Genomic DNA, 26941 nt, shown 5'->3' on the forward strand with positions numbered 1-26941 from the left:
AGGTTTCAGAGCCACAACTGAGCACTGGTAGTGTGCTTTGATCAAATACTTTTTTATTCAGGCTAGTGGGTAGATTTCCTTTTTACAGCGTACGGTTTCTTCTCAATGCACTCCATCTATATATATCATTATTTATGATTTCAATACAATTCTGACACTAAAACAATGGGTATGGCATTTTGTACAATACATCTATTTCCCGCAGTGTCTGGCACCTTCGTTTGGTGCATATTCAAGGGCACAATGCAGATGTTCATGTGCAAGGCAGATATTGACACTATGGGCACAAACGCAAGGGGTGGTACAAACACCTCTCAATTATGAGTTGGGTTAAAACAGTGTAAAGCACTTCAGGAATTGGACAAGTCTACACCACATGTGCTCAATGGGGTTTCGTGTCGTGTGAATGAACAGATCAAGGTGTGTTTCATGGGCAGTGTTTTCTTCTTTGGTGTAAGTGTAAGATTATCCACTACAGATAAACTGGCACAGGAGAATCTTAATGCTTAGGGTAAAGCTATAGATCCTTAGTAGATCAAAAATGCACATTTGAATGTACAAACTTATATTCATATATTTGACAAGAATAGGCAAATTAAACCCTAAACAAGAAATAGATTTCTGTTTCAGCAGACATACATTAATATTTGGTTTATAGTTACAAACAATACTCATTGCCATGGTATTTAAATGCACCGTATTCCAAGTTTTACTCATTTGATGCATGCTTTCAAATACTCCCGAATAAGATAAAGCAATATAAAAATGACAAAACTCTGCTGGTGCTCAATTAAATGTCAAACTAAATGGGCATCAACCTGAGACAACTGTACGTCTGAGGAGTTACTTTCCCAAACTTCATTGAGAGGAAGAAAGGCATAGCAATAACTGGCAAGATGAGCGGAGAGATTCTGTGCATTGATGTGAGTGAGACAGCTCTGAGGAATGGAGACAAATGGGCTTTCCACTGGCCCCATAAGATTTTATGAAATGGCACTCTGACAGGTGGATAAACTCAGTTTCGTCTGAAGAATCCCTTAGATCTTCTGGGGAGTTTTTAACACATGAATGCGGGCTTAAAAGGTGACAGTTTTTAATTGCTGGTTTTCTGCCCTTAATAGACCGTTGTTGTTTAATTGTATAGAGAGAGATTGTATTAAATATAGTGGATCCTGATTGATTTTAGCGATTAAACTCCCTACAGTGAAACTTGCTTTCCCAGCTTCTTTCAAATAGTGTAGGACTCACATCTTAGTAGTATGTTATGGTCGTGCAATTATTGGAATGGACAATTGTTTTTTAACTTATAAAAAGTTAATGGCAAGCCTATAACTATGTAATTAACTTATTACTTTAATGTAATGCTAGTAACAGTAGGTAATGTATTAGTTCTTAGCCATTAATGCTATCTACTAATATATACATTGCACAAATGCTGTACAAAGTATGAGCTGAATACTATCTGTTAAATAGCAATTAATAACAAAATCAACATGTACAATAACATAGAGTTCTAATATGAAAGCCTTTAATCCCTTCATTGGAACCACTGTTATCCTGTGATTCGTTTAGTTCAATAAACTTCATAGAAATCAGTGGAGTGGTACCAACAGTTTACACTATCCCACTATCTTTTCTCAGCTTAGGTTCTGAATATAAGGCGTGAATAGAAGATGGACTCGGATTTAATTTGACCTTACTTTTCAGCAAAGAGAAACGATAAAAAAGACAAAAAATGTACCCTATCATATCAAAAAAGCAAGACACCTTCAGGCATCAATGGGGAAAATAAATGCTTCTTTACAAACCATTAGGGGGTGTCAGTGATACAATTTTTCTGATCCAGTAAAGCTGTGATCGTTGCTTGAAATTCAAAAATCCAGGTTTTTATTCCTAAATGGAAAAAAATAACTAAAAAAATGACTGCTTTTAGGTCCCTGAAAGGATTTCCTCTGAGATAGAGCATTGAAAAGCAGCTGATTTTTCCCACACCACTGTTTAACGCTGCTGTCTGTGACACCAAAGTTTTAGCAGCACGACAATTATTTGAGGCTTTCAGCTTCTCTGACAACCATGATCTTAAGATCTTAATCCGTTTGATATCTGATACTTTTTCGATGCACTCTTTTCCACATTATCACTACTGGTAGGTTTATATATTTTCAGAAGTAGGGCTCTTCAGCCACTCAATACAGCTGAATACACAATACAACCCATAAACTCGCATAGTCTACTAATATAGGGCGAAATGTACTTTAATAACGTTACTTTCTTTAAATAATAAGTGGTCTGAAATAAAGGGTGTGCACACAAAATGTTGCAATGTGTAAATGCACAGCTGCCACATTAAAAATCAGAGCAAACCAAATCAGAGCTTCTAGATAACACTTTGAACGCATACAAATATGTATATGTTAAAATGCTTGATTATGCACTAGAATTAAGCACTACCTTGAACTTTGATTTCACTACTGGGCTGATTTTATTGTAGGAAGGCCAGTGAACAGATTTTAGTGCAGCCTGCCTGTTTCCATCAGTTTATCAACAGAAGCAGCTTTAAAGGTGACATTCTGATGTCTTAGTCACTTAGCTCTTAAACTGCTGTGCCCTGCTTCTCTGTATTAACTAGTTTAACATTTCATTGCCATGGAAACCAGACAGGCATTTGCTTTTTAATTGCCATTAGATGCTTCCATGATCTGTCCATCAAATTATACTGCCAGAATACCATTTCCTGATCTAATACTGTGTGCAAAATGTGTTTTTTTTTCTTTAGTTTCCTTTGTTTGGCTAACAATATGTATTTATTTGTAATTCTAATTCTTCAGTAGAATATCTTTTCTGGCTAAAATGCAATCGAACACATGAGGAATAGCAACATCACATGAAACCAAGACAATTTTCACATTATTAGAAGTTTAGACCGATTCGTTTATCAGTACAGTTCATATACTGCACGTTTTATTGTTCTTTGGGTACCTGAGATCATAGACATGCTGATTTAAAGTGATTTAAAGTACTGATTCTCAGGACATGTCAAAACAATAAAATAAGTACAATTTTCAAACAATAAAGCAGAATAGCGTTGTATATAATGAAAAGGCTAAAAAAACTAACAAGGAAAAAAACAGTTGTACACCCTCGGATCTTTAAGACTGCTGAAAGGGTACATGATCCGTGCAACATCATCTTATTTTTGGATATTCCTGGAGAGGAGAGTCATTTAAGCAGCTCCCTAATGGAATTTTACAAGGGGCTCACAATATTGTTTTTCACCAAACATGTATATGTCAAACCCAGTATTTAACCTTGACAAATATTCAGTTTTCTTCATGTGAAAATGTCACTATTCATCTAGTCGCCTCCCATCTACTGTATATTCAATATCTATTTTTTACCACATACTTGTAAATGAATGTAAGGCTGCAAGGCACTGTACTGTATATCATTATATATTTAAAAGAGAAACATATGATAGAAAACACCAAAGAACATGAACTGTGTGTGTATGTGTGGTGGTGGGGGGGGTCGGGATGGGGGAGGTAAAAAAAAAGAAAAGAAAAATAAGTTAAAGGAGTGAACTGCCGCTTACGCTGTAGCACAGGATATTGTGGCCTGTTTCCATAGTAACCAGTTTCAAGGACACCAAAGTAGACCCTACCTTTGTTATCTGCTGGATTGTCGATGCTGAAGTCACCATTCCACACTACCATGAGCTCTACTGGGAGGCTGTTAATCTCCATCCCTTCATAGAAGTACTGGCAGAGCAGAGGAAGACAGAAGGCAAAAGCAGGTCATATGACAACTGTTGCTAAAGGTCTATTCGCATACAGAGGGTTAGAATAACAGCAACAGCACATTAAGGTATATTTAAAACACATTATCAAGGATGGAGGAGACTTGAGGTAAATTGATACTGCACCAAATGAGAAAAAACGGCACACACACTGAACTACGAGTTCACAAAAGCTGTCCTTCAAGATAGAGAGTAATCTATGAGTGTACAAGAGTTGGGAAAGAAGTGTGAAGAAGATATTTCCAGCATGTCTCTTCCTGCCCTGGTACCACATAGGCTTGTAAAAAAACAACAACCTGGGAGTGCTCACCTGTCTGCCAAAGTTTTCTTAATTGAAAAACATCAACAAGAATGGAAATGTGAGAGGGTGATTGTTTTTAACTGATTTAATAACATCCTTTCCATTTTTTCTCTTATATGATTGTATTTTCCCCAACGTCTAACACATCCTTTAACTTGTAGATTAAATGGTGGGGTAAGTCTGCTTTGTTTGGCAGATGTAGAGCATCAACTTCCATCAGGACATGCCTTAAAGCTAGTGCAGCTGCCATAGCGTCGGACTGGTTTGTACAATCTGAGATAAGTACCTGGGCAACAAAAGTGATTAAAGACTATCAAGACTAAATGCTGGTAAGCCTTTCTGCTCCATGGGAGTTAAACGACACTGAAGCATTACTGTGTCTTTATTTATATTGATTTTTTATAAATAAGGCAACAGACAGGTACAGAAATATAAAACTCTTCTTCCGACAAGGTCTTGAGAGAAGTAATCGTGACACTTTTCATCTAACCATAATCAGCTGCATTGAGCAAAATCATGCTCGATTTTTATGTTCAAAGTTCAAACAACACCTTGTCAATGAAAACGGCTCCTTTTTTGTTTTTCGGGGGTAAAAAGCACCACTATTTGGGGACAAGATAAAATCAAATAAAATAATATATTGCAAAACAGTTGACAAATTGGCATTATTTGGAAATGGGGTATTTCGTTCCAATGAGTTTGAAATATGCAACTTGTGATGTTTTTTTTTGTTTAATTGTTATTGTCCCCCATTGAGGGTAAATATAAACCATGACACAAGGACAAATACAAACCCATTATGTGGATAACTAAACCAACGGCATATAAACAAATTGCTAATGTAATTAAAGTATCCTTGAACTCAGTCTATGGGAGAATAAATGCTTCAACCTACAACAGCTGTCCCTTCTGATAAGAAGCCAGATAATACTGAGGATCTGTATTCTGGTAAACTGTTCAGAAGTCAGAAGTGAGTGTTGTAGGATGTTTCTGGGAAGCCCCCGTCTGCGCTGTCCATAAACGCCTGCCTTTATTTGCTGGGTTACTGGGAGGGACACAATGAGCAATAAGCGGCCGGCTCGATTTCTGTTGTGGGCCTTTGATGTATTAAATATGTCTTTCGGTTGATGCGGCGTTTCATACTTTCATTTGGCTTAGGAAAAAAAAAAAGAAAATGAAAAAGAAAGAGAAAGGAAAAAGCAATTAGGTGATAAACATGAAGCCAGTAGGAGTCTGCGGAGGGTTGGTGGAGCAAATCAGTGGCATGCTTGAGGTGCCCAGGTGAACAGGAGCAGATACAGTCATTGGGAACGTGCATAACAGATCTGTTTACTTTATTAATGTTTCTGCTTCCCTGCCTCAGCCGCATGATTGATAAGAGGCTTTCGCGTGCCAGGCTCCACACTCACCATCCAGAGGATTCGAACAGGCATCGGGAGAAGCTGAGCATGTCAGCCCCGGTGGCTCTTGGGGAAGAAATTGGTTCAATTTAACTGGGAACAGAGCACAGAGCAGGGGCCGTGTCTGTGTTTAGTAAAGTGTGAAGATCCTCATCAGTACTCCAAGATAGGTAAGCTGCGCACTTCAACTTCAAGAGGAAGGTGCCTGCTGAACCTTGTGTGTGAACTAGGTGTTTTCCTGGAGTCCTTGTTAAATCACATTAGACTGCTGTGCAGTTTTCATACAGGGGCCCAAATCACAAGGATACACTAACAAATAGTGAAAACCTGATTCTAAACTCAGCAGGCTTCATTTGAATTATCTTGCCATCTGCTGCTTTAACACAGACAAATGCAAACAAAGATAATTGTTCCTCTCTTTTACAAAAGCCTCTTACTTTACGTGCAGCCATTGTGCAAAGCAATGTATTCAGCTGTGTGAAATATTGTTCAGGTAGGCAAACAACACTGGGGTCTGATTTTAAACAACTTAAATTACACATGCAGCTGGAATTATAGCAGGTTTTCTCTCCGTGTAGCACAAATTATCCTTCAGTGTCCACCCTAACCTATGTATACAATCACCCTATAGATGACAGGCTATCATGGTTCCAGTAAGAGTCTGTTACACCTGCTGGAGAAGCCAGCAATCTGTAATCATGCCCCCCACACAGCTAGCACAGCACAGATAAACACACGCTCCCTGACATCATTTCACGCTTGATGGTTAACTAATAACTTAATGATCCGAGAATGTCAGCCAGGCTACTTTCAAGTGATGCCAAGGAGTCGGCTTCCACAGAAGGTCCACACTCCCCCGGCCATACTCTTGAAGGGGACTCCTTGGGATTGTACTAAAACAGACGTGGAAGTGATTTAAGGATCATTCATTTGCTGGCATCCCAACGATCATAAAGGGTCAAACGGCCTTGCCTCTTTTTACGTTTCATTTTCCCTGACCAACATCTCACAAACAGCAACAGTAATGTGGATCAAATCTGTTACGGCAGTTAGAGTGAACGAGCCCATCTGACCATGTAAGGTGGCTGATTTTTTATCCTCCAAGTAGATTATCGAGATTACCTTTCAGATTGGCTTAATGAGAGACACCCACCTCATGATTAAAAAAAACATCACTTACAAAATATAGTAGCTGAAATAGGAATCTGGTGTCAGCCTTTGATGCATGCTAGCTAATGTGGTTAATAACTTTTCTGCTGTGATCTTTATGGCCAAATGCTGACTGCAGTGTTAGCTTGGGACAGCAACAGGTTAGGACTCACTATCCCTCATATTATGTTCGATAACGCTATACACTGATCTGTGTCAAATTGACCCAGTGCTTTATAAGTCACCTCAAAATACTCAATACCTCACAATTTATTTTAATCATAATGTCACCATCAACTATGATTAAAAAAAAGACCTACTTATTCATTTTTTAATTCCATGTATAGCACATTTGTCTTATATTTATCAATATTTATCATTTTCATCATAAAACACACAAATTGCAACCATTTAATGCTATAATGGACATGTTATACTTTTATTTGCTGAATATATGGGGATATAGAAGGTCTCCAGTGTCATGGTTGCAGGAAAGATTGCCCTGCCAGTCTCTGCATCCCGTAGGTTTGCAACAGATTCATTTTTTGGCCTATAGATCTCAGCCAGTATGAGAAGCCCCATGTATGCATGTAAGTGTGTTTCTCCAAGCTTCTTCCAATAATCTGCAAACACACGTCTCCCTTCCATGTTTGACATATACAGCATATTGTGTGGGACCTGCGACCATTCTTATTATGTTTTCAGCAGGCACGCTTCGCCAAGTTTCATTGGGACCATTCAATATTTCCATGAATTGACATGAAGACCTCACTTTCAGGTTGTGAGGAAGTTTCCTCTTCATCAGAGGATAAGTCCTCATTGCCAGAGTTCACTTCTACAATTTCCTCGGCCTCAGACAACTCTTCCTCAATCTTGTTATCATTGTCAAAGAGGCTTTCTAGCACCTCACTGACTGAAAGTCTTTGTGAAAGGCAGTGTGGTTGAAAGCCTGCTGTGAAGGGTGGTGCTGGTGGCTCACACCACAGATTTCAGATCATTAAAACAGAGGCAAGTGTGTACCAGATCTGTGGATTTAACAGGCAGGTGTAGCTTTTAATGTTTTCCTTAGATCTCTTCATCAAAGGAGGTCAATGAGTTCAGTGCATAAAAAGAATGAAACAAAACCCACACAGCCGGTTCTGTGTTCTGTGGAGATAACATTGATTTTCTTGCATATTTGCTGTGGCAGCATTTGAGGATGACTGTAAAAGTGTGTTCCATCCATTAAAATGTCATTTTACCTGAGATTTAACACATCCACTCAATATCATCACTGAAGGATTCTGGGAAGAACAGTTTAAAGCAGGGGTGTCAGACTACAGTCCTGGAGGGCTGGGGTGTCTCATGGTTTTTGTTCCATCCCAGCTCTTGTCTCCTTAATTAGTCTAATTAATTAATTAAGTGGTTGAATTTAACACTTCTCTCCAGACTCTGAAATGTTCTGTGGGTACAATATTGTGAGTAATCAACCTATTTTAAATTATCAGCTGTGAAAATAAAATGTGAAAGTTTTAGATAAGCCTACCTGAGGAAATGATTACATTAACTGAATAATGGAGAGCTCCTGTTGGCACAAAAGGACTGCAGTCTGACCCCCCTGGTTTAAAAGAAGCTAATTATGCTAAATTTTGGAGGCAGTTCGTAAGAATTTCTATTGTAGTGATGGAAATGGCTGCCGTTGTTTGGATGAAATGTTTGAGCCTATAATGCCGCTGGGTAACATCTGATTAAATGATCTCTGAAGAAACGGTACCCTACAGAAGGCATTTGTGTTTTTGTGTTTTTCTCTCCTCTCTGGTTTTCCCTTTCTGCTTTTCTCCTCTGTACATCATGAAGCGCTCTGCAGCAATTAATTGAACTGAATTGAATTTAAAGTTGAGTTGATGTTAATTTCATTACACAGAGGGCTGATTATCTCTCCATACATCAGAAGGATGTCAGAGGAAGCAGTGGCAACATTGCGACTTACAGAGGTGTTCTGGCACTGGACACTGGAGCTATTGAAGCGCAGAGCTGGCACCCTCTGCTCCGTCCCCTGGATGTTGAGGACGCACTCGTAACCTCGCTGGCCGGACTGGGGTTGGGGCAGGTTTTTGGCCTTTAAAGTGATGGGCTTCACTACTTCAACTGGGACGAGGATCTTCTCTGCGGGGAGCAGCTGGGGGCATTCCTAGAACAGGGCAGGGAAAATCACAATGAAATTCTTCACAGAAGTTAAGTTCACTGATGCTCTCATTAGTAAGCAGCAAACTCTGTTAAAAAGTGTTAGTGACAGCATGAGTTAAAGTAAATTCCATTGACCCAAAGCCCAATAGGCTTCTGTAGATTAACCTTTTCAGTAAATGGCACCCAATGTGAGACAGGTCGTTAAAAACTTTGAATTGAGTTTTCTCTATTTCCCCTTGTATGTATATATAGAGACATTAACCTACATAACACACTGATGATGGCTGTAACTGATGATATAGGAAATTAACTCTGACATCAGAGTGGCATAACACCATTATACAGCTAATGTTCCTTATTCTGGCTACTGAAACTGGACTGCAAGAAAAACATGTTTTGTAAGCACAGAATTAAAGTGTATAATAAATATGAAAACAACAACTGAGGTGCAATAACCAGACCAATGAACAGATTTCCCTTTTTCTAGCCAAAAGCAGGTATTTAACTTGTGGACATTTCCTTCCAATGTCAACACACAGCACAGGCATAGCAGAAAAGCCTGCAGAAAAGGTGCTCATTGGTTATCCAGAATGACAATTGGACCCACAATTCCTTCCGCACTGTTAAATTTATGATAACACTTGTTTGAAGTTCATTAACATGATTTGATTGCATTACTCTGAATGGGGGGCTGGTTTGCATATAAAAAGGTTTACGACCGTTAAAAAAAAAAAAAGTAATTATAGATAATTGAAGAGGCTGTCTGTATATAAAAAAAGAAGATGTCGGCAGAGTGTGTAAAGGTTTGCTTGATCAGATTGACATAATTTTCATTTTAATTGAAAATTACAGATCTTGTTCCTTTAGAGGATAGGTAATACAAGGGATAAATGTTTTTGCTGTTTCGAAGCAAGGACTCAGGTTCAAGTGAGGTCCAGGGAAAAAATAAAAGACAATCTGATGGATTCCCCTATGGAAATGAACACAACTATACTTGTGATACTTTCAGACAGTTATGTACACAGCCTGAAATCCCCAATTAAAACAATGAAGAATAGTGTCAAGTTAAAGCACTTGACTTGAGCTCATGTTCAAACCACATGTGATTCACTAACTTTAGACTTTATATTAAGCACAGCACACATAAACAGTCACTGTATACAAAAGCAGTTGCAGTTTAGTCACAAAAACATAAATATAAGTAATAAGGAATGGGCAACAAAAATAAAATGATCTTGTGACACAATGCATCATTCAAAGACTAATGCATCATTCAAAGTGCATAATTTTTGAAGATTTCAGACTTTGAATATGGTACGTGTTTGACTTATTAGTGTCATCATTAGATGATTGTCTTTCACTCGCCATTATGTTTAGTACATTTGTAAATGGAAAACATCAAAGCAAAGACACCAAATATACAGTACATCTACAGTGCCAGTAGTTTCAGACGATAATTCCACAACATATGAAATCTTGTTTTGAGATTTAAAATATCAGGGATAACTTCTATGTGTATTATAACTTTAAAATTAGGCTTTTGACTAGTCCCTGTCTGTATATACAGCAGCCGTTGGCAGAGTGTGTGGTGGTACTGTGTCCAAGACCCCTGAGCAATCACTCCTGTCTAAAAAAATCCATTATATGCAATATTATACTGCAACAGTCACCAGTGAACTGAACCACTTTAATCATTTTTCATCATGACGGTTATAATATGTATGGAAAACTTTGAGTTTCATATTTCATTCACAATCCCCTTTAATTTAAGCAGCAAAAGCAATATTGTCAGCATTAACAGAATAGATAGGGGTAACTCTAAAGACAGGAACTTATCAAGCCAATAAAGCCAACCAGCTTGATAAGGTCTAGCCACCATAAATCCTGCGGAAGCCTGACATTTATCACACATCAATGAGCACTCAAGGTTTTTGGAGGCCAAACGTGCCCAAAGACTTTAGGACAAATCTAGATGAAATATATATCACTGTTACACTGATATCATGTATACACATTTATTGCTCAAGACTGACTTATAAATAAAGAAAACAAAAGCCAACCACCACCACAAACGCAGAAAAGCACAAACACTCCGTACCTCTGCTTCCTGTACGCCTCTTTATTGACAGTTACTCAGCTAAAGGCTGGCAGTTTTATGTTAAGAGTGATTGAGTCCAAACATAACAACAGAATAATTGGGCGTCTAGAAGGCTTTATTATGGTGTCTTCAGAGGTAGTGTTCTGCAAGAGTTGTTCTGTCATACCAGGTTATTAAGTCTTTACAGGGAGACTCTGTCTTAAAACAACCTCGCCGAGACATCCCGCAACACATGGCAATGATATACAAAGAGTGGTGGCAGCAGAGGGCTGCAGCATCCACAGCCATTTTCATCACAGTGAGCTGGACAGGGTCCCCTTCGATGGGTGATCTGTGTATGTGGAATAGCGCCCCCTAGTTTCTGTCCTTTGTAAAATTGTAATACTATGGGAGAATTTATACCTATATAGTAATACCTGTCATAATATTACAAGATACCAGTCAGTCTCATTCCAAAATTGTATCAAGTGCGTACAGTATATAACAGCATCTATATAATCAATATGCCGGACAATTCAGCAGGCAGTTGGTTTCCAACTACCAAAGCCAACAAAAACATGAGTTCTTGAACATTCACTTTTCTGTTTGTTTTTCTTCTCATCATAGGCAAACAATAAGACTCTTCACAGTTTATTATCAGAACACCCACATTACTGTTTTTTTTTCCAATAAAGTGTTATGTTACTGATAATCACAAGATTCAGAAAACAACTTTGAAGCAGCCAGTCTTAATCTGATATGAACAAAGCTAATGTCTTTTCGAAGCACTTGAACTAAGTTCCCCGGATTTCAAAAATATTCTAGGAGTATGCTTCATTTAAAACCATTCAGCTCGATAGGCTTTAAGGTTACAAAATGACAGATTATATTTTTAAAAGCACTTAAAAGAACAAGATACGAGGGGTGGTACGATGTGCTCAAATAAAGTCATGGGGGCATGAGAAAACAAATTGAGGTTTAGAATTGTGAGCACTGATTTGAAACTGTGCAAGACAAAATGAAGATCAAAAGGTGTATGAGTATAGGTATGACTATTTTCTACAACACTGAGAGTAGTATAATTAGGAACAAGGCCAATATATGCTATGTAGACATATGAGGTTTAGTGTAGTTTAGTGTAGATCAGCAGTAACCTAGTTCATCATGCTGTAGTACATCAAACAATTAATCTCAGGGTTCTCCAACACCTGTTCTTTGGTAGAATAGTCTTCCAAGCCCTAGGAATGATTTCAGTGTCAGTTCTAGTCACCAAAGCAACAAACGTAGATGTACAAACATGTCCTGATTCTCGTGTCCTCCAGGCAAATGTGTTCTGCCGCTGACTTGCACAAAACAAGCAACACCACATACATTGTCTTATTTCAGTGTTTCAGAAAACCTGGATCATTTTTATACAAAAAAAGTAACATGAAAGGAACTGTGATCTTTTAATCCAGCCAATGCTGTCCTACTGGAGCAAAAGCACTTTGTGATTTATGAGTATTAATGAGTCAGACATCTCGCTTTTCCATTCAGAATACCAAAGCAGGGATAATAAGCTAAATGCATTCTGTCTGCATGGCTTAGCTGCCAAGCAGAGGCTAAACAGTTAAAAATGCAAACCACGAGCACAGTAAAGATGCAAGGTGAGTCATTTGCACAGTCACAACACAATGCAAACCACACGCCCTGATCAAAGAGATGATTATTAATATTAAGGTTTGGCCTTGGGCAATGTGATGAGCTGGACAAGTTTGGCTTTGTGTTTAAACAGATTTTTTTTTTAGTGGACTAGTTCATTCAGAGTTGGTTAAAAAAATAAAAATAATCTTTGGCATTTTCTGTCACAGTTTCCTCCAGGCTATTCCAGAGCGAGAAAGGGAGTGCTCAGACTTGCGCTGCTTGGTTGCACAGAATGGGTCATCACACTCACCTGTATGTCAAAAGAACAAAACCTTGAAAGCTGTGTCTACAAGCAAGTTGACTTCTGAGGAGTATCTGCACAGATGCAACAGGCATACCTGTTTCAAAGCTGCACTCAGAAACACTAGCGAAATGTTATGACCATTGCTGTGTGTTTATGTGACCTAGAAATGGAGGCATTCTGAATGACACAGTGAGAAACCACTTTGTTCTCAGGCTCACAGCAGAAGACACAATTACAGTGCGCCGGGACTATGATTATATACGTTTAATCTAACGTCTACTGAGACCATGTCTGAAGATGGCTGCAGTGCAACAAAAATAACCATCAAAACCAGTATGATGCCGCTACACTGATTCTAACTATCCTGCTGGTGGGAACCACGCTTGATGATTACCTGCCAGAAAGAAACCAGAAAAATTACCTTCAATAGACAGGCCCCACTGTTTGACTACGCTGTTATTTCAATAGAAGCTGCTAATTAAATCAACCTAATGGCTTCTTTTGAAGAAGAGTCGAATCTTTAGTGCACATCAGAGCCCCCCACAAACCTAACAGGTCCTATCCATGGATTACTTTCTGACTGCCTGTGTCTCATGTACAGCTTCTGCTTGAGGCAAAGCACTGTGTCCTCTCCAGATCATCCAAAAATAAGATTTAATGCTGATTTAAAACTATTTTGTTTGTTTTCTTTTCTTTTCTGCAGGTAATCCAATGCTCTGACGCCCAGTTTGAATCAAAAATATGCTCATTAATGTCCCTGTGTGCTAATTAGGGCTGTCAATTAAAATCCCTAATAAGGTAAGCTAGTTCAGAAAATCAATTGGTCGCAATCTCCCAGTCTGCACTTCCCCGCCTAATTGCAGTGGGATGTAGCTTGATTCAGAGGCTTCAACATGATTTCACTCTCTGCCCAGATGAACACCGCCCTTCCCTGGATCTTTATTTATGTAATCTTTATTATGTTAAGGGAGATAAACCTAAGAAACTATGTATTAATGTATTATAGTGAGAGAGACGGAGAGAGATGGAATTAATCCACAAAGGTTTTGAGGAATGGTAATGCAGAGTCAGACACGGATGATTCTGCACGGGCTGTAGTTTTGTTGCGTTTACCGCTACTGTCCGCAGTTTGAAGTTCCTTTTGATCCAGTTCTTTCTGATTTATTACATGTTCTTGTTGAACATTTCACAGAATGTGCATTTCAGAACAGAGAAGGGGAACATGTTATAGTATGTTCCACATGTTTTGTGCAGGAGATGATTTGGTACAATTTCCTGTCGATCAGTAATTTGTTTCTACTTCCTTCTATTCCAGTTAATATGTGCACACGGACCCTAAATTAGGAATAACACTCTGTATAAACAATAGTCCACTGATGATACTAATCCATCACTGTTTTCTTCCTTTAGGGTTTATGAGCAAGCACTTTTCACAACTGTTAGAATTGAGCAACAAAAATAATAAAGCAGATCGCTCCAGGTATGTGGTGCCTCGAGCATCATTCTGAAACCGCTCACTCTTGGTACCACACTGCAAATAAAGTTGCCTTTGTATCTCAGATTTAATTTGGCCATCTAAGTTTTTTGTTTCTCTCATACATCTAACATCTGTAAAAAGGTCACAGGGTTTCAAAGCTACTCTTCCAACCTTAGCTTTGTTCTTTCAAATAAAACCTGCTGAATCATTGCATTCATTGACTCTCATCGTGCCACCTCAGACCGGTCAGATGAGCTACAGCCCAGCCACACTGCAAGCAGCAAGAAAGGTTGTTACTCTAGAAATGTCTAAGTATTACATATTGAATGGGAAAATGTTGAAACTATTGTTTATTGCCAGAGTGTTTGTGTGTGTGTGGGGGTGGAAGATGACATTCTTCCTGTGGTTGAATTATCTGACCATGTGAAAATCACATTCCAGCATTTTCCTGGAATACTATTGCAGCATTGTTTTCACTTAACTGGTGTCCCTCTCGTATACACAACTCATACACTCAAGAGCATTTGGTAAGAACTTGTGAAAGCTTTTAAAAGATTTCTGATAAGGACAAGCAATTAAAAAAACCTGTGTGGATTTGTTTGGATTATTAAAAAAAAAATCCCTTAAGCAGCAAAAAACAAATGCAATTTATTTAAAGAAGGGAATTCTAAAGGCCATTTAATTTGACAAAGATAAGCTGACATATTAGATACTTCTTTGGTTGTTTATTCAAGGATGAAACTAAACCCCAAACATTAATTCTGATCAACACTAAACATACAGACCAAGACTTCGGTTTAAGCTATTTCAGTAAATGTGTAATTTTCTCTCCTAAAAGTATAATATAAACAACACAGCTGCCTTGAAATTATATGAAATGTAACATGAGAAAAAAAAAGGTATGTTTTTGATCGAGTAATACAGTAGTGTGCTCTTTCTGTAAAACAATTTGAAAAAATAAATAGAAACACATGCTGGTTTATAATGGTAAACTAGGTTTTACGTTCCAACAAGAGTCATTATCAGATGACACCATGATTTCTGTCCATGAACAATTTACTGATATCATGGTTCCTGTGTGACCAAAATTTTCAGAAGTTTGGCAGTTATATCTCAATAAAACTAATTTACTGTACCACCAGCCTTGCACATTGATATATGTATACTTGGAAAGTTTCAGGCCTGGATTTAATACAAAAATTCCAAACTCCACGCGCCATACCAGGTTCATACTGATTAGAAGCAGGAAGCATTTATCCAACAAAAAGTATCAGTATTGGCATTTTCAATAGGGGGACTCCAAGTAGTTAGACATGTTAGTCACCCTCAACAGACACCCTGAGTAAGCCAGTCAAGCCAAGACAAATGCCATGGTTCTGTTGTTGTGAGAAACGGAAAACATCTGGACCCTTATGAAGCTTAGTAAACAAGAAAAGAGAGTGACAATGTGCTTGCTTGCTGCTTTAATTGTATCATGGATTATAATTATCACAGAGAAAAAAACACTGAACAGAACATTATGGACTATGGCTTAAAGAAGGAGGGATGTACTTTTAACTGTTTATGATGTAGGCAAGAATCAAAAATAAAGTTAACTTTCCAGGACTCTGCAAAGCATGTTAGATTGATTCCCACCGCACTAACTGAGCAACGACACCTTCTTTCTTTACCCCAATTTAATGAAACCCCAGTACAAGCTACTTCTGTCAGCAGAAACACAAATCTTTCTCTTCTCTCTCCTCCCTCTGTCTTTCTTTCCTTACAATCCCAACTCTTCTGTGGCTGCTCGATATATAGTAGTGAACTTTTTTTTTTTAATACAGTCTATGAATCACTGCGCACAGGAAATCCAGGATTGCTGTATGGGTGTGTAAATTAACTCGGGGCCTCGAGGCAGAGGGAACTAGACACAGAGAGAGGAAACATCGATTCATTAGTTTCACAGCTTCTCAGTCAGTGAATAAGCCATAGACAAGAAATGGAGGGAGATGAAAGATCAAATCCTGACCTTAACAAACAGAGATTCTGCCAGGTTATTTAATTTTACCCCCACCATCCTATTTGCTATGATTTTTGCCCTTCATTGTTTTTTGTTTTGCTTTTGTTTAATTACAGTCAATTTCCTATGCAAAATGGTGTATTCCGGATGATGCCAACGGATCCCTCATTCTTGTTAAACAGCAGTTTAATCCCTAAAGTAAAGATAAAAAATATATAATAATGAGGACTTTTTTTTCCACATACATGCAGTTACCTGTATGTGTACAAAATGCTAAGTTACTTAAAAAGTTTCATATTCAATTTAATACTTGTGCATGCATGTGTATGAATCTAACGGTTAATATGCCCGACTTGGTCATGTCAAATTCAGGGATCAAACTGCCAAGCGTGTCATGTTAAGTGCAAGGCTTGACGTACAGGTTGGTTCTGTAGTCTGTTGTCAGCTGGGGTGGGCTGAGGGCTGAGGACCTGTATGATTTTCTTCTTACTTGATTTCATCTCACTTAAAGCACGGTCTCCTGGGCCACAGGAGTCACACAAAATATATTCTCTGCAGTTACAGCCTTCATCAGGTCTCTCCTTAGCTGCAATTTGATTGCTCCCTTCATTTGCATGGCGAGTGCATGTTGTATGAGAAGCTTGGTTTTAGTCCTGTTGTAAGACCCCTGAGAGTGACTATCACCATGCACACCTGCAGAGTAATTGCAGGGGGGCTTCATAACATGACGCAGGTGTGAGACATTTACCTGCATCCCACAAGAATAAAATACCGCCTACATCAAAAGGCAGGAGGTTGCCGGGAGAGGGGTAGGAAGCGGTGCTGTATTGCCACTCCTGACTGGTGGCGGAAATGGCTTCCATCACCGTGCTGAGAGTGAGCCGCTTACAGACATTCGTTACATATTTAATGGGAGACGCATTTATTGCACACCAAGCATCTTCAATTATTTATTATCTTTTGTTCCCATTCAATTAAAGATTTTCTTTTGATTTTATATCTGTGCATTCCAAATTGATTCCTCTGCATGTGTCACCAATACATTTTCCTCACAATCTTTTATTATTATTAGTTTAAAGAAAGACAGGGTATTATAAAACAAAGCTGCTGTTTGTACTGTTGTCAGGCCCTGACCAGAGCAATGGAGCTTACCTCTGCCTGCTTGACTCTCCCTTCTTGGAAGGAACAGGAGCGTGGGTCGTGGGTGCAGACGTGCCTGTATTTACACCAGTGACACTGATAGGGGCTGTGCACACAGGACAGGCAGCTGGTAGTCGAGAAACAGAAAATCACAATGCTGGTTGAGAACAACAATTAACTTGATAATAAACAAATCAGACTGTTCTATGCTACAACATTCATAAAACAGGTTCGTTAAATGCATCGTAATGCTTGCACTAATAATAACGAAGAAGAGGAAAGGAGAAGATTGATACAAGACTATTTTACTGTTATGCTGACAATCATTCACATAGCATTTCTCAAGGCAGGGAAATTAATGCAAATCCTGCAGGCTAGGGAGAGTCAAGTGAGGAGGAGGAGGAGGAGAGGAAGGAGGAGCACGTGAGGGGCTGAATACCCTCGGCGCGCTGCTGGGATTAGGACTCCGAGATGCAGAGCTTGTAATTACTAGATCTGGTCAAATCTACAGTTGTCATCGGCAACAGCATGAGGAAGATTTATTTATGAAATGGCAGAGGAATTTGTTCTCCTTTCATTTCAAATTAAACTGTGATTAACAACAGACTCATTTATTAGCTTGTGATTCCAAACAGTAGAAAGCCCCCTTTTCCCAGTGTTTCAGCTGTGATATAATGAACGCTGGAGTGGTGACAATTAGATCTAACACACTGTGTAACTAATGAACCATGCTGTTGCCTAAATGGATTATTGTTGTGAAGCAGGAGCTGTGGTCATTGCTCAGTGCAACACTGTTCACAGAACGCCAACTGCAACCTTAGTGTGTTGTAGTAACCTCTTCTCAGGATGTATTTTGACAGAGTTGGACAAACTCCAGGACCTTTTGCATTGATCTATTACAATCCTGCCTTTTTCACAATGAAAAGTGGCTTAATACCAACTACATTTATGACACCTGATATATATTACTAGGGATGGGAAGGGTTACAGTAAAAATATTGTGATAGAAGCAACAGTCTACACATCATTTATGAAGAGAACATTTATTTTAAAATATGTTAGCTATGGTAACAACCAAATCAAACAAGTCAACTCAAAAATAAGGCACCATCAGGTCAACAATAAACAATAAATTGTCTCTAAAGATCCTTTACAGGGGATATTTGGACAAGATTGAATAAGATTTCCACAAATATAGTAAAGAAAAATGGAATTAGTGCATATAGAGAAAAAGTACATTAAAGATAAGTGAGACATTTGATATGAAAATTGAATATTTCCATGATCATGTTTTTTCACATTACTGTTGGGTTGCATCATGTGTGCGTGGTACTCATTGCGATGCTGTACCCATCGCAGTGAAAGCAGAAAAGGGAACTTACGATTTGTGAACGCTGCAGTTGTAAAAGACAAAACTTGTGTTGGCGAAGGCCAGCCCTGTCTCCTTGGACTTCAGGTAGAGCTGAACAATCTGATGGTCTCCTGTGGGAAAATAAATCCACATCACACTGAAGCTGCAATTACGTTATTGGAAAACAAATTCGCTTTGGTGTGTGCGTGGTGTGCACACTGTAAAGCTCATACAGTGCTCATTTTTAGCTCTCAGTTATTCCCAGCTGGTCCTTAAGTCCTTGCCTGGTCCTACCTAGCCTGAGGTTCTCTACCAATTAAAGAGACACAGAGAGAAAAAGTGACATTTGCATCATAGTGATCCACAATACCCTGTACAATATAAAAAACTTCAATGCAGACAGGGAGCAGCAGAATATAAAACAGTCTGTCGCCATCGAGAGCCAGCATAGGTATGGTAATATGGAGGAGTCCTCAATTAATGATCCCCTATGCCCGACTGAAACTCTCAAAGACTGGAAGATTCTCAACGATCCTTGTTTTTCCTTAAGTTTATAAATGTGGAATAACCGTTGACCGAATGTTGACAGGATATGCCTGTTTGCTCACAGTTCACAGACACGAGGCATTAATATTCACACGCTTGCACTGGCTCTGCATGGTGACTGACTGCTACTGCCTCTCCCAAATGTGCACAATCTAGCAATCCACTTAAAGAAGCACCTGAACCCTGTAACTGATCAAAAAAACACAACCAAACCACACAAACAAAACCAAAAAACACTTTTTATTGGTTGCTTGTAAACAGAATGACTTTGATAAAAACAAACAAAATAAAAACTGTTGGAAACATTAGTAGAAACCATAGTCCCATCATGTCCTTCCTCAAGGTAAATATATGATTATGGTTCAGCATTCAGAATTTAATGCTTTCTTTGAAACCTCACGAGAAAGACTTTCATGAACTCTATGTTATTCAGCTGCTCAGTCCTAACTGTAATTATTATTATTTATTTATTAGCAGTAATTCAATATTAAAAGTAATTTAAGATCAAACAAGCAGACCATAAACAGTGACCCAAATGTTCTAGGGACTATTCAACCTTAATCATTAGATGCAGAACCGACAGGAGCCCACTTTATTAAAATACATTTTGTATAAGTTACCATATACCTATCACAAAACAAAATAAACAATCCTTAAAAAAAAGATAATCAAAACATAGGACCACTAATGTGACAGCACTGCAATGTAGCACTGTAAAACACATTTATCTTTCATAAAAAACATCTGTTTGTTACAGCAGCGTACGGTTATGCCCACCAGATTAAGTTATGTCTCAATTATACAGCAGTGATCGATAGGTTTTGAAGTGGAAAGAGAAAGAGGAACAGAGTGAGAAGTGAGAAGCAATCTGAAGTGAGTAAAACGCCTTGCATATGTTGTGTAGTTTAAAATAGACCACGTACATTCTGTTGAACATACAGCAGCATGGCGGGGGAAGGCTATGCCTCTTGTGCATTCATTATCCCTACAATGTCATTCTAAAGTAATGAAACCATATAATACAGTGAAATGAACTACAGTACAATATACTTTGTGTAAAAAAAAAAAAACATAACTAGCAAACTAGTAGACACTTTGGCAAATCAATTCAGGTATAAAATGTGCAGATTTTATGACTGCATACCAGCCGAGTGACGGTTCCTACCCCATAAATATTTAATACATAATGTTATAAATATTATATGCACTGCCTCACATACCAAGTTTAGTATGTACACAGACAAGAGTACTGTTCATCGTGTTATAACCATCATCATCTTATAACCTCAACAGTGACTTTCCTGTTATTGCCCACAAGTTTGTTAGTTTATTGGTTAATGTTCACTCATACTCCTAGCAAAGCGCTTGGCATTCTCTATGTGACTCGAAACTTTACTACAAATATGTCTAGTGCAGACTTCTGGGGATATAGCACAGCAACAGATATTCCTCATATGTCTTGAGTCAATCATTGTGCATTTGTTTCATATTATGTAGCTATGTTCCTTTAACACATGTAACAAACAAACTCCCGTATACTTTCTTTCCAGATCATTTTCATAGCAAGTATTTATTTTGTATTCATTTTTAGTACATTGGAGATGAATATTTCTCCAAAAATGTAAAATTGACAAGAAAGGATAAAAAAGGAGTTTATAGCAACACACTGAAAACAAGTATTTTGTTTTGGCTAACAAAGAGGCTCATGATTATTGCAAAGGTGTGACTCAGGCCACGCCACTCAAAAGGAGTATGATGTTCCCGTTTCTACCTGAAAGACTCATTAATCAATCACGGCAAACCCTGCCTGACAATTAATCTATCTAAATTAGTCTAACTAAATGTTACCTTGATATCCCACATTATTGCCCATCTGTGCACATTCCTTTTGACAACTCTTGCAAAACATGTCTTCTTTAATGATTTGCAGAGAGGGAAATGTGGAGACCCATCTGCCTGTGATTCCTCTGACATGAGGCCCTTCCTCACATTAACTAAGGTGCTAATGACACAGTGAGAAAGAGATATCAATGCAACTAGAGGCCCGAGGTTGTTCGTCAGGTCAACACAGAGCCGAGTGGCTTCACACTATTTTGGAAGTCATTAGAGTAATGGCTACACTGCGTCCAAGGCAAAAAATGCAAAAAAAAGAAAAAGAAAAAGAAAAGTTCTGAAGATTAAAATCCCTGGTGAATTATACATCAGACAGCAGTGTTTTCAAGTGGTTGTTAATGACTTTTGTTGGCTGCTGGCCAGAGCAGGCTCTTAAGATGTGTCTCGGTCGTATTCTGCGGTGATTTGTCTAGCAAGGTCACAGGGGGGATGTACTTGACCAGACAGTCTATATTTTCTAACACCGTCATCACAGATACTCCACACCTATCAGACCTTTATCTCAAAAGAGAAATGAGCTACGCAAAGACCTCTCTCTCCTCATGGAAATTCATGAAGAATCAGGTCTTGCCTATCCTTAGCATGTCCTGCTGACCTGTTCACTCCTCTATGTTTCATTTGTGTTCTCATTGATTTTGGTTTTGTTGCATTTTAACTTTACATCTTTTTGACCACACTCTTACGTTAAAGAATATGAGGCTAGTTTATACTTGTCATTAAATGTAAAATATTTAAAATATATATACTAATACTTTGCATAGTCTATTCTGTTTAATAACACACTTAAAAACATACAGCTGCTGTATACGGTGGCATTAGAAAGACCTGAGTTCAGAAATTTAAATAAAATAAAAGACAAAACAGCTCTGCATAAATATTCAAATGTATATGAATATGTATATATTTCATTGAATGGAATATGTAAAATATTGTGTTGTACAGTTCTGTCTGTTTGTCTGTCTCTCCCCTCCACTTTTCTCTTGGTTCTGGTTCCACGTGCAAAAAACACGTGGAACAACTCTCTTCCCCCTACAGTCTCTTACGCATCCAATAATGCTTTGGTAAGGAAAACAGTGACGTCACCCCGCTGCTTGGTAACCCCACCCTCCAAAGAAGGAAGAGGAAGTAGAGAAGCGAAAGCCGAGCCAATCCCCATGCACATCTGGGACACTGCCCTCTGCTGATTGGACATTATTCAACTGTACAAAATGCAAAACCCGGAAGAGAACTGTAAGAAAGCTATTTGAACATGAGACTGCCTCGAGTTCACTCTGTTATTCTTCTGGGCCAGCCTGCAATAAATACTTCTTTTCCATTTGCAACACAACTCCTGTGCTGCCATTTTCGTCCTTTTAAGAGGGTTTCTTCAATCCTTGTCATGCTTCTGCACTGTAGTGGATGTTATCACTTTCTCAGATTGGCAACACGATCAGTTAATCTTGTCTGATTCTAAAAAGAAAAAGCGTATTCATTGTCCCTTTTAATAGAGAAAAAATATGTACAGTATTACTTTTCAAAAAAATAAAATTACAACAACTACATCTTCCAACTATATGTGAATTGGAGGCAGGTAGACAAAAGCTACTTAAAGCAGCTGTTGAGACCAAGAAGTAAACAGAAGTATTTACAAGTTGCCACAGACAGACACAGGAGAGTACAGGTGAGAGGCAGCCATCTTGTTGTTTTCCTAGTTTCAGACCAGTCTTAGCATTCCTCATTTTGTTTTAACTTTGCCTTAATTGAAGTTAATCTTGTCTGTAGTTTGCCTTAATTGATGTCAATTCAGTTCAGCTGCTGAGTTGATGAAAGTAAATAGGTCGTAGAAAGGTGATCTAGTCAAGGACTAGCAGGAATTCTATTCCAGGTAGAGCCAGTTTGGTGTGAATTTGAGGTAGGTAAGACAAAAGCTACATAAAACAGCTGTTGAGAAAGAGCTGCGCTGTTTCTCGTGACAAAAAGTTAAGCAGTTCACTACAGAACAGGAACCAAGAGACTGAAAAAAATGTATCATTTAGAAGCATGTGGCCACTACAGTGTCAGGTTTGCAGAATGATTGCCTTCCTGAATTAATTAATTTGTGAATGTTGTCAGCATGTTGAAATCCTAGAGATCAAGGTCCATGATCTTGAGGCTCAGCTTGTTGATCTGTGCTGTATTAGTGATGTAGAATAAATACTCAATCAGCCCATGAGAGAGATGGTGTGCACACCAAATCCTAGGAGAGTTGAGACCTTAGAGCAGGACAGCGTAGAGAACTGCTAAGTTACAGTAGGTCGTAACCGCAGAAAAGGGTGTGCACAACCCCTAGAGACTCCCCAAGAGCTACAAATGCCCAGGTTACAACTGCTGGAGACCGGACAGTGACAGCTCAGAGAGGGGTAGGAGGGCAGTTGAGCACCAGAGCACCATGGTGCCCACTCCCCCCCAGAAGAGTGAGGCAGTTATAGTAGGAGACTCAATTTTTAGAGGTGTAGATCACACAGTGTGTTCTAGTGATAAAGAGACCCGCATGGTATCTTGGCTGTGTGGTGCTCAGGTTGCAGATCTCCCTAAACTAGTAGACGGGCTACTGGCCAAAGCTGGGGCGAATACACTGGTCATGGTTCATATTGGAAACAATGACATAGGAAAAGGTAGGTTAGAGACAAATTTAAAGAGTTAAAGAGTTAAGAATTTAAATTTAAAAAGTTAGGAAAGAAACTAAAGAGCAAAACCTTCACTGTAGTTTTCTCCGAAATTCTTCCGGAACCACGTGCCAGGCCAGGGAGACAGGCAGAGATTAGAAAGTTTAATGTGGTTGAAATCTTGGGGAAGAGGGTTTTAGATTTATGGAGCATTGGTCTTTCTTCTGGGATAGATGGGACCTGTACAAACCAGATGGTCTACATCTAAACAGGAGGGGGGCTAATGCATTGGGAGAGCGTATGTGCAGAGTAATTGAGAATCTTTTAAACTAGGGACCAGGGGAGCAGTGAGCTCTGACAATGGGAGATGTCCCACTAAAGAAAGAAAACAAAGGGAAACTGCTAGTAGGAAAGTCCTGAAATGTTTGTACCTCAATGCCAGGAGTAGAAGGAACATGATGTTGTATGTTGAGTAACAGAAACATGGCTTACAGAAAATGACGGGGATGAATACAAGTTGAAAGGATACACAAAGTTTAAGAGGGACAGGCACAATCAAAGAGGTGGTGGGGTAGCATTATATGTCAATAATGACATTGAGGCAGAATAACTGAAATTAGATCCTAGTAACGAAACAATCTTTGTGGGTTAAACTTTCAAATTATAGATCCGGAGGATTAGTGGTAGGAGTGTGTTACAGACCGCTCAGTTCAAATATTCAGAAAGATGTTTGCATTGTACAGTATAATCAGGACTGCATGTAGCAAGGATGTGGCTGTTATAATGGGGGATTTCAATTTTCCAAAATGTAGACTGGGAAAGCCCAGTTGGGACTACAGAAGCAGAAATAGAAATGGTTGAGATGGTAAATTAATGCTTTCTAACTAAATTTGTCAGGGAACCAACAAGAGAGATTGCATGCATTGATTTGATCTTTTCAAATGACCAAGATAGAGTCAGAGGGACACTAGATAGAGAACCAATGGAAAACTGTGATCACAATATGGTTAGCTTTGAGGCGTTCTTTCAAAAAACAAGGACTAAGTCTAAAACAACGGTCTACAATTTTAGAAAAGCAAACCTTGAAGGTATGAGGCGGCACTTAGAATAGTTAGACTGGAGCCCATTGGATACAGATTCATTTGAAAATGGATGGTTATATTTTAAGAATATACTACTTGAGGCTCAGGAGAAATTTGTACCAAAACTTAGCAAATTGAGGAACAAAAAACATTGGCCAAAATGGTTTAATAGAAGTATGCAAAACAATATCAAGAGAAAGAAAGTATTGTATAGAGCATACAAAAGGGATAGAGATTAAACAAAATACAAAGAATATGTTCAACTGCAAAGATATCTTAAGAAAGGGATCAGGAAAGCAAAGAGGGAAATAGAAAGAAACAGCTCTTGGAGCTAAAACTAATGCAAAGAGCTTTTCTCAATACTACAACAGCAAGAGGTCAATAAAGGAGGAAGTGAAACAGATAAAGAGCAAAAATGGAGGTATCTTGGAAAACGTACAAGATGTGGCAAATGTTCTAAATGAGTATTTCACAGAGGTTTTTACAAAAGATAAAACAGATAACATGCCACAGGTTAACAATCAGTCCAGTCAAACCCTAAGAGAGATCAGGATAAATGAGGAGGAGGTACTAAAGGGACTAGCAGAATTAAAAACAAACAAATCATCTGGGCCAGATGGGATATTTCCAACAGTACTTAAAGAAATGAGGGAAATGATTTATAGGCCGCTAACTCAAATATTCCAAATGACACTTAGAACAGGGGATGTGCCAACTGACTAGACTGACTGGCAAATGTCATACCAATCCACAAGAAAGGGGACAAAACTGAGCCAGGAAATTACAGACCAATCAGTCTCCTGCATTACTTGTAAAATGTTGGAAAAAATGATTAGACAGAAAATAGAGGAGCATCTTAATGAAAACCATATTCTTGGAGATAGTCAACATGGGTTTAGACGAGGCAGATCATGTCTTAGTAATTAGTAAATTAGAGTTTTTTGAACATGCAACTGCAGCTGTAGGTCATGTGAAAGCATATGATATGATATACTTAGATTTCCAAAAAGCTTTTGATAAGGTTCCACACCAAAGACTGATCCTAAAATTGGAAGCTGTAGGCATTCAGGGTAATGTAAGTAGATGGATTATGAACTGGTTGATGTATAGGAAACAGAGGGTGTCCATTAGAGGAGTCGCTTCTAACTGGAGTGAGGCTGTTAGTGGAGTTCCACATGGATCAGTATTAGGGCCTTTTGCTTTTTCTAATCTATATTAATGATCTGGACTCTGGGATAGTTAGCAAACTTGTCAAATTTGCAGATGATACTAAAACACGTGGCTCAGCAGATACAATCTCGGCAGCACAGGCTATTCAATGGGACTTAGATAATATTCAGTTGTGGGCCGACACCTGACAGATGAAATTCAGTTTGGACAAGTGCAAGGTATTACATGCAGGTATCAAAAATGTCCACTACAATTACACTATGGGAGGAACAGAACTAGATGAAGTAACGCATGAGAAAGACCTAGGAGTCTATGTGGACTCCTCACTTTCTCCATCCAAACAATGTGGGAAGCAATAAAAAAGGCAAACAAAATGCTAGGGTATATTGTCAAAAGTGTAGAATTGAGAACAAGGGCAGTAATGTTCAGATTGTACAATGCACTAGTTAGAGCTCATCTGGATACTGTGTACAGTTCTGGGCTCCACACTTCAAGAAAGATATCGCTGCTCTAGAGGCAGTTCAGAGGAGAGCAAGCAGACTTATTCCAGGTCTGAAGGGAATGTCCTACTGAGAGACTGAAGAACTGAACCTTTTCACCCTGGAACAGATGAGACTACGTGGGGACTTGATCCAAGTCTTCAAAATCATGAAAGGCATCGACCACATCAAACCAGAGGAGCTTTTCCAGATGAACAGGGAACTTCATGTTCTTAAGGTATTATACTTTTACTGATTTGTTTTTGTGGAAGAACTCCAATTTGTTGAAGGATTTAGTTGTTACTTTTGTTCTTTATGTTCCCATTGCCATAAACAGACCATGTGAGTTATACACACATTTTTC

The 26941-nt window shown here is 38.7% G+C and overlaps 1 protein-coding gene across 2 annotated transcripts in view; it reads right to left on the reverse strand.

The window, feature by feature from the left end:
* The window catches only part of plxna4 (plexin A4), a 289182-nt gene that overhangs the window by 67604 nt on the left and 194637 nt on the right, over positions 1 to 26941 (reverse strand). For both annotated transcript variants that reach the window (XM_066705129.1, XM_066705130.1), the window contains exons 8-11: positions 18815 to 18914; positions 17445 to 17559; positions 8616 to 8816; positions 3662 to 3758 (exon numbers count right to left, since the gene is read on the reverse strand). In XM_066705129.1, coding sequence (XP_066561226.1) covers positions 3662 to 3758; positions 8616 to 8816; positions 17445 to 17559; positions 18815 to 18914 — 513 coding nt within the window. The remainder of the gene's footprint in view (positions 1 to 3661; positions 3759 to 8615; positions 8817 to 17444; positions 17560 to 18814; positions 18915 to 26941) is intronic.

Source organism: Amia ocellicauda, chromosome 5 (genome assembly GCF_036373705.1).
Source record: "Amia ocellicauda isolate fAmiCal2 chromosome 5, fAmiCal2.hap1, whole genome shotgun sequence".
Lineage (NCBI taxonomy): Eukaryota > Metazoa > Chordata > Actinopteri > Amiiformes > Amiidae > Amia > Amia ocellicauda.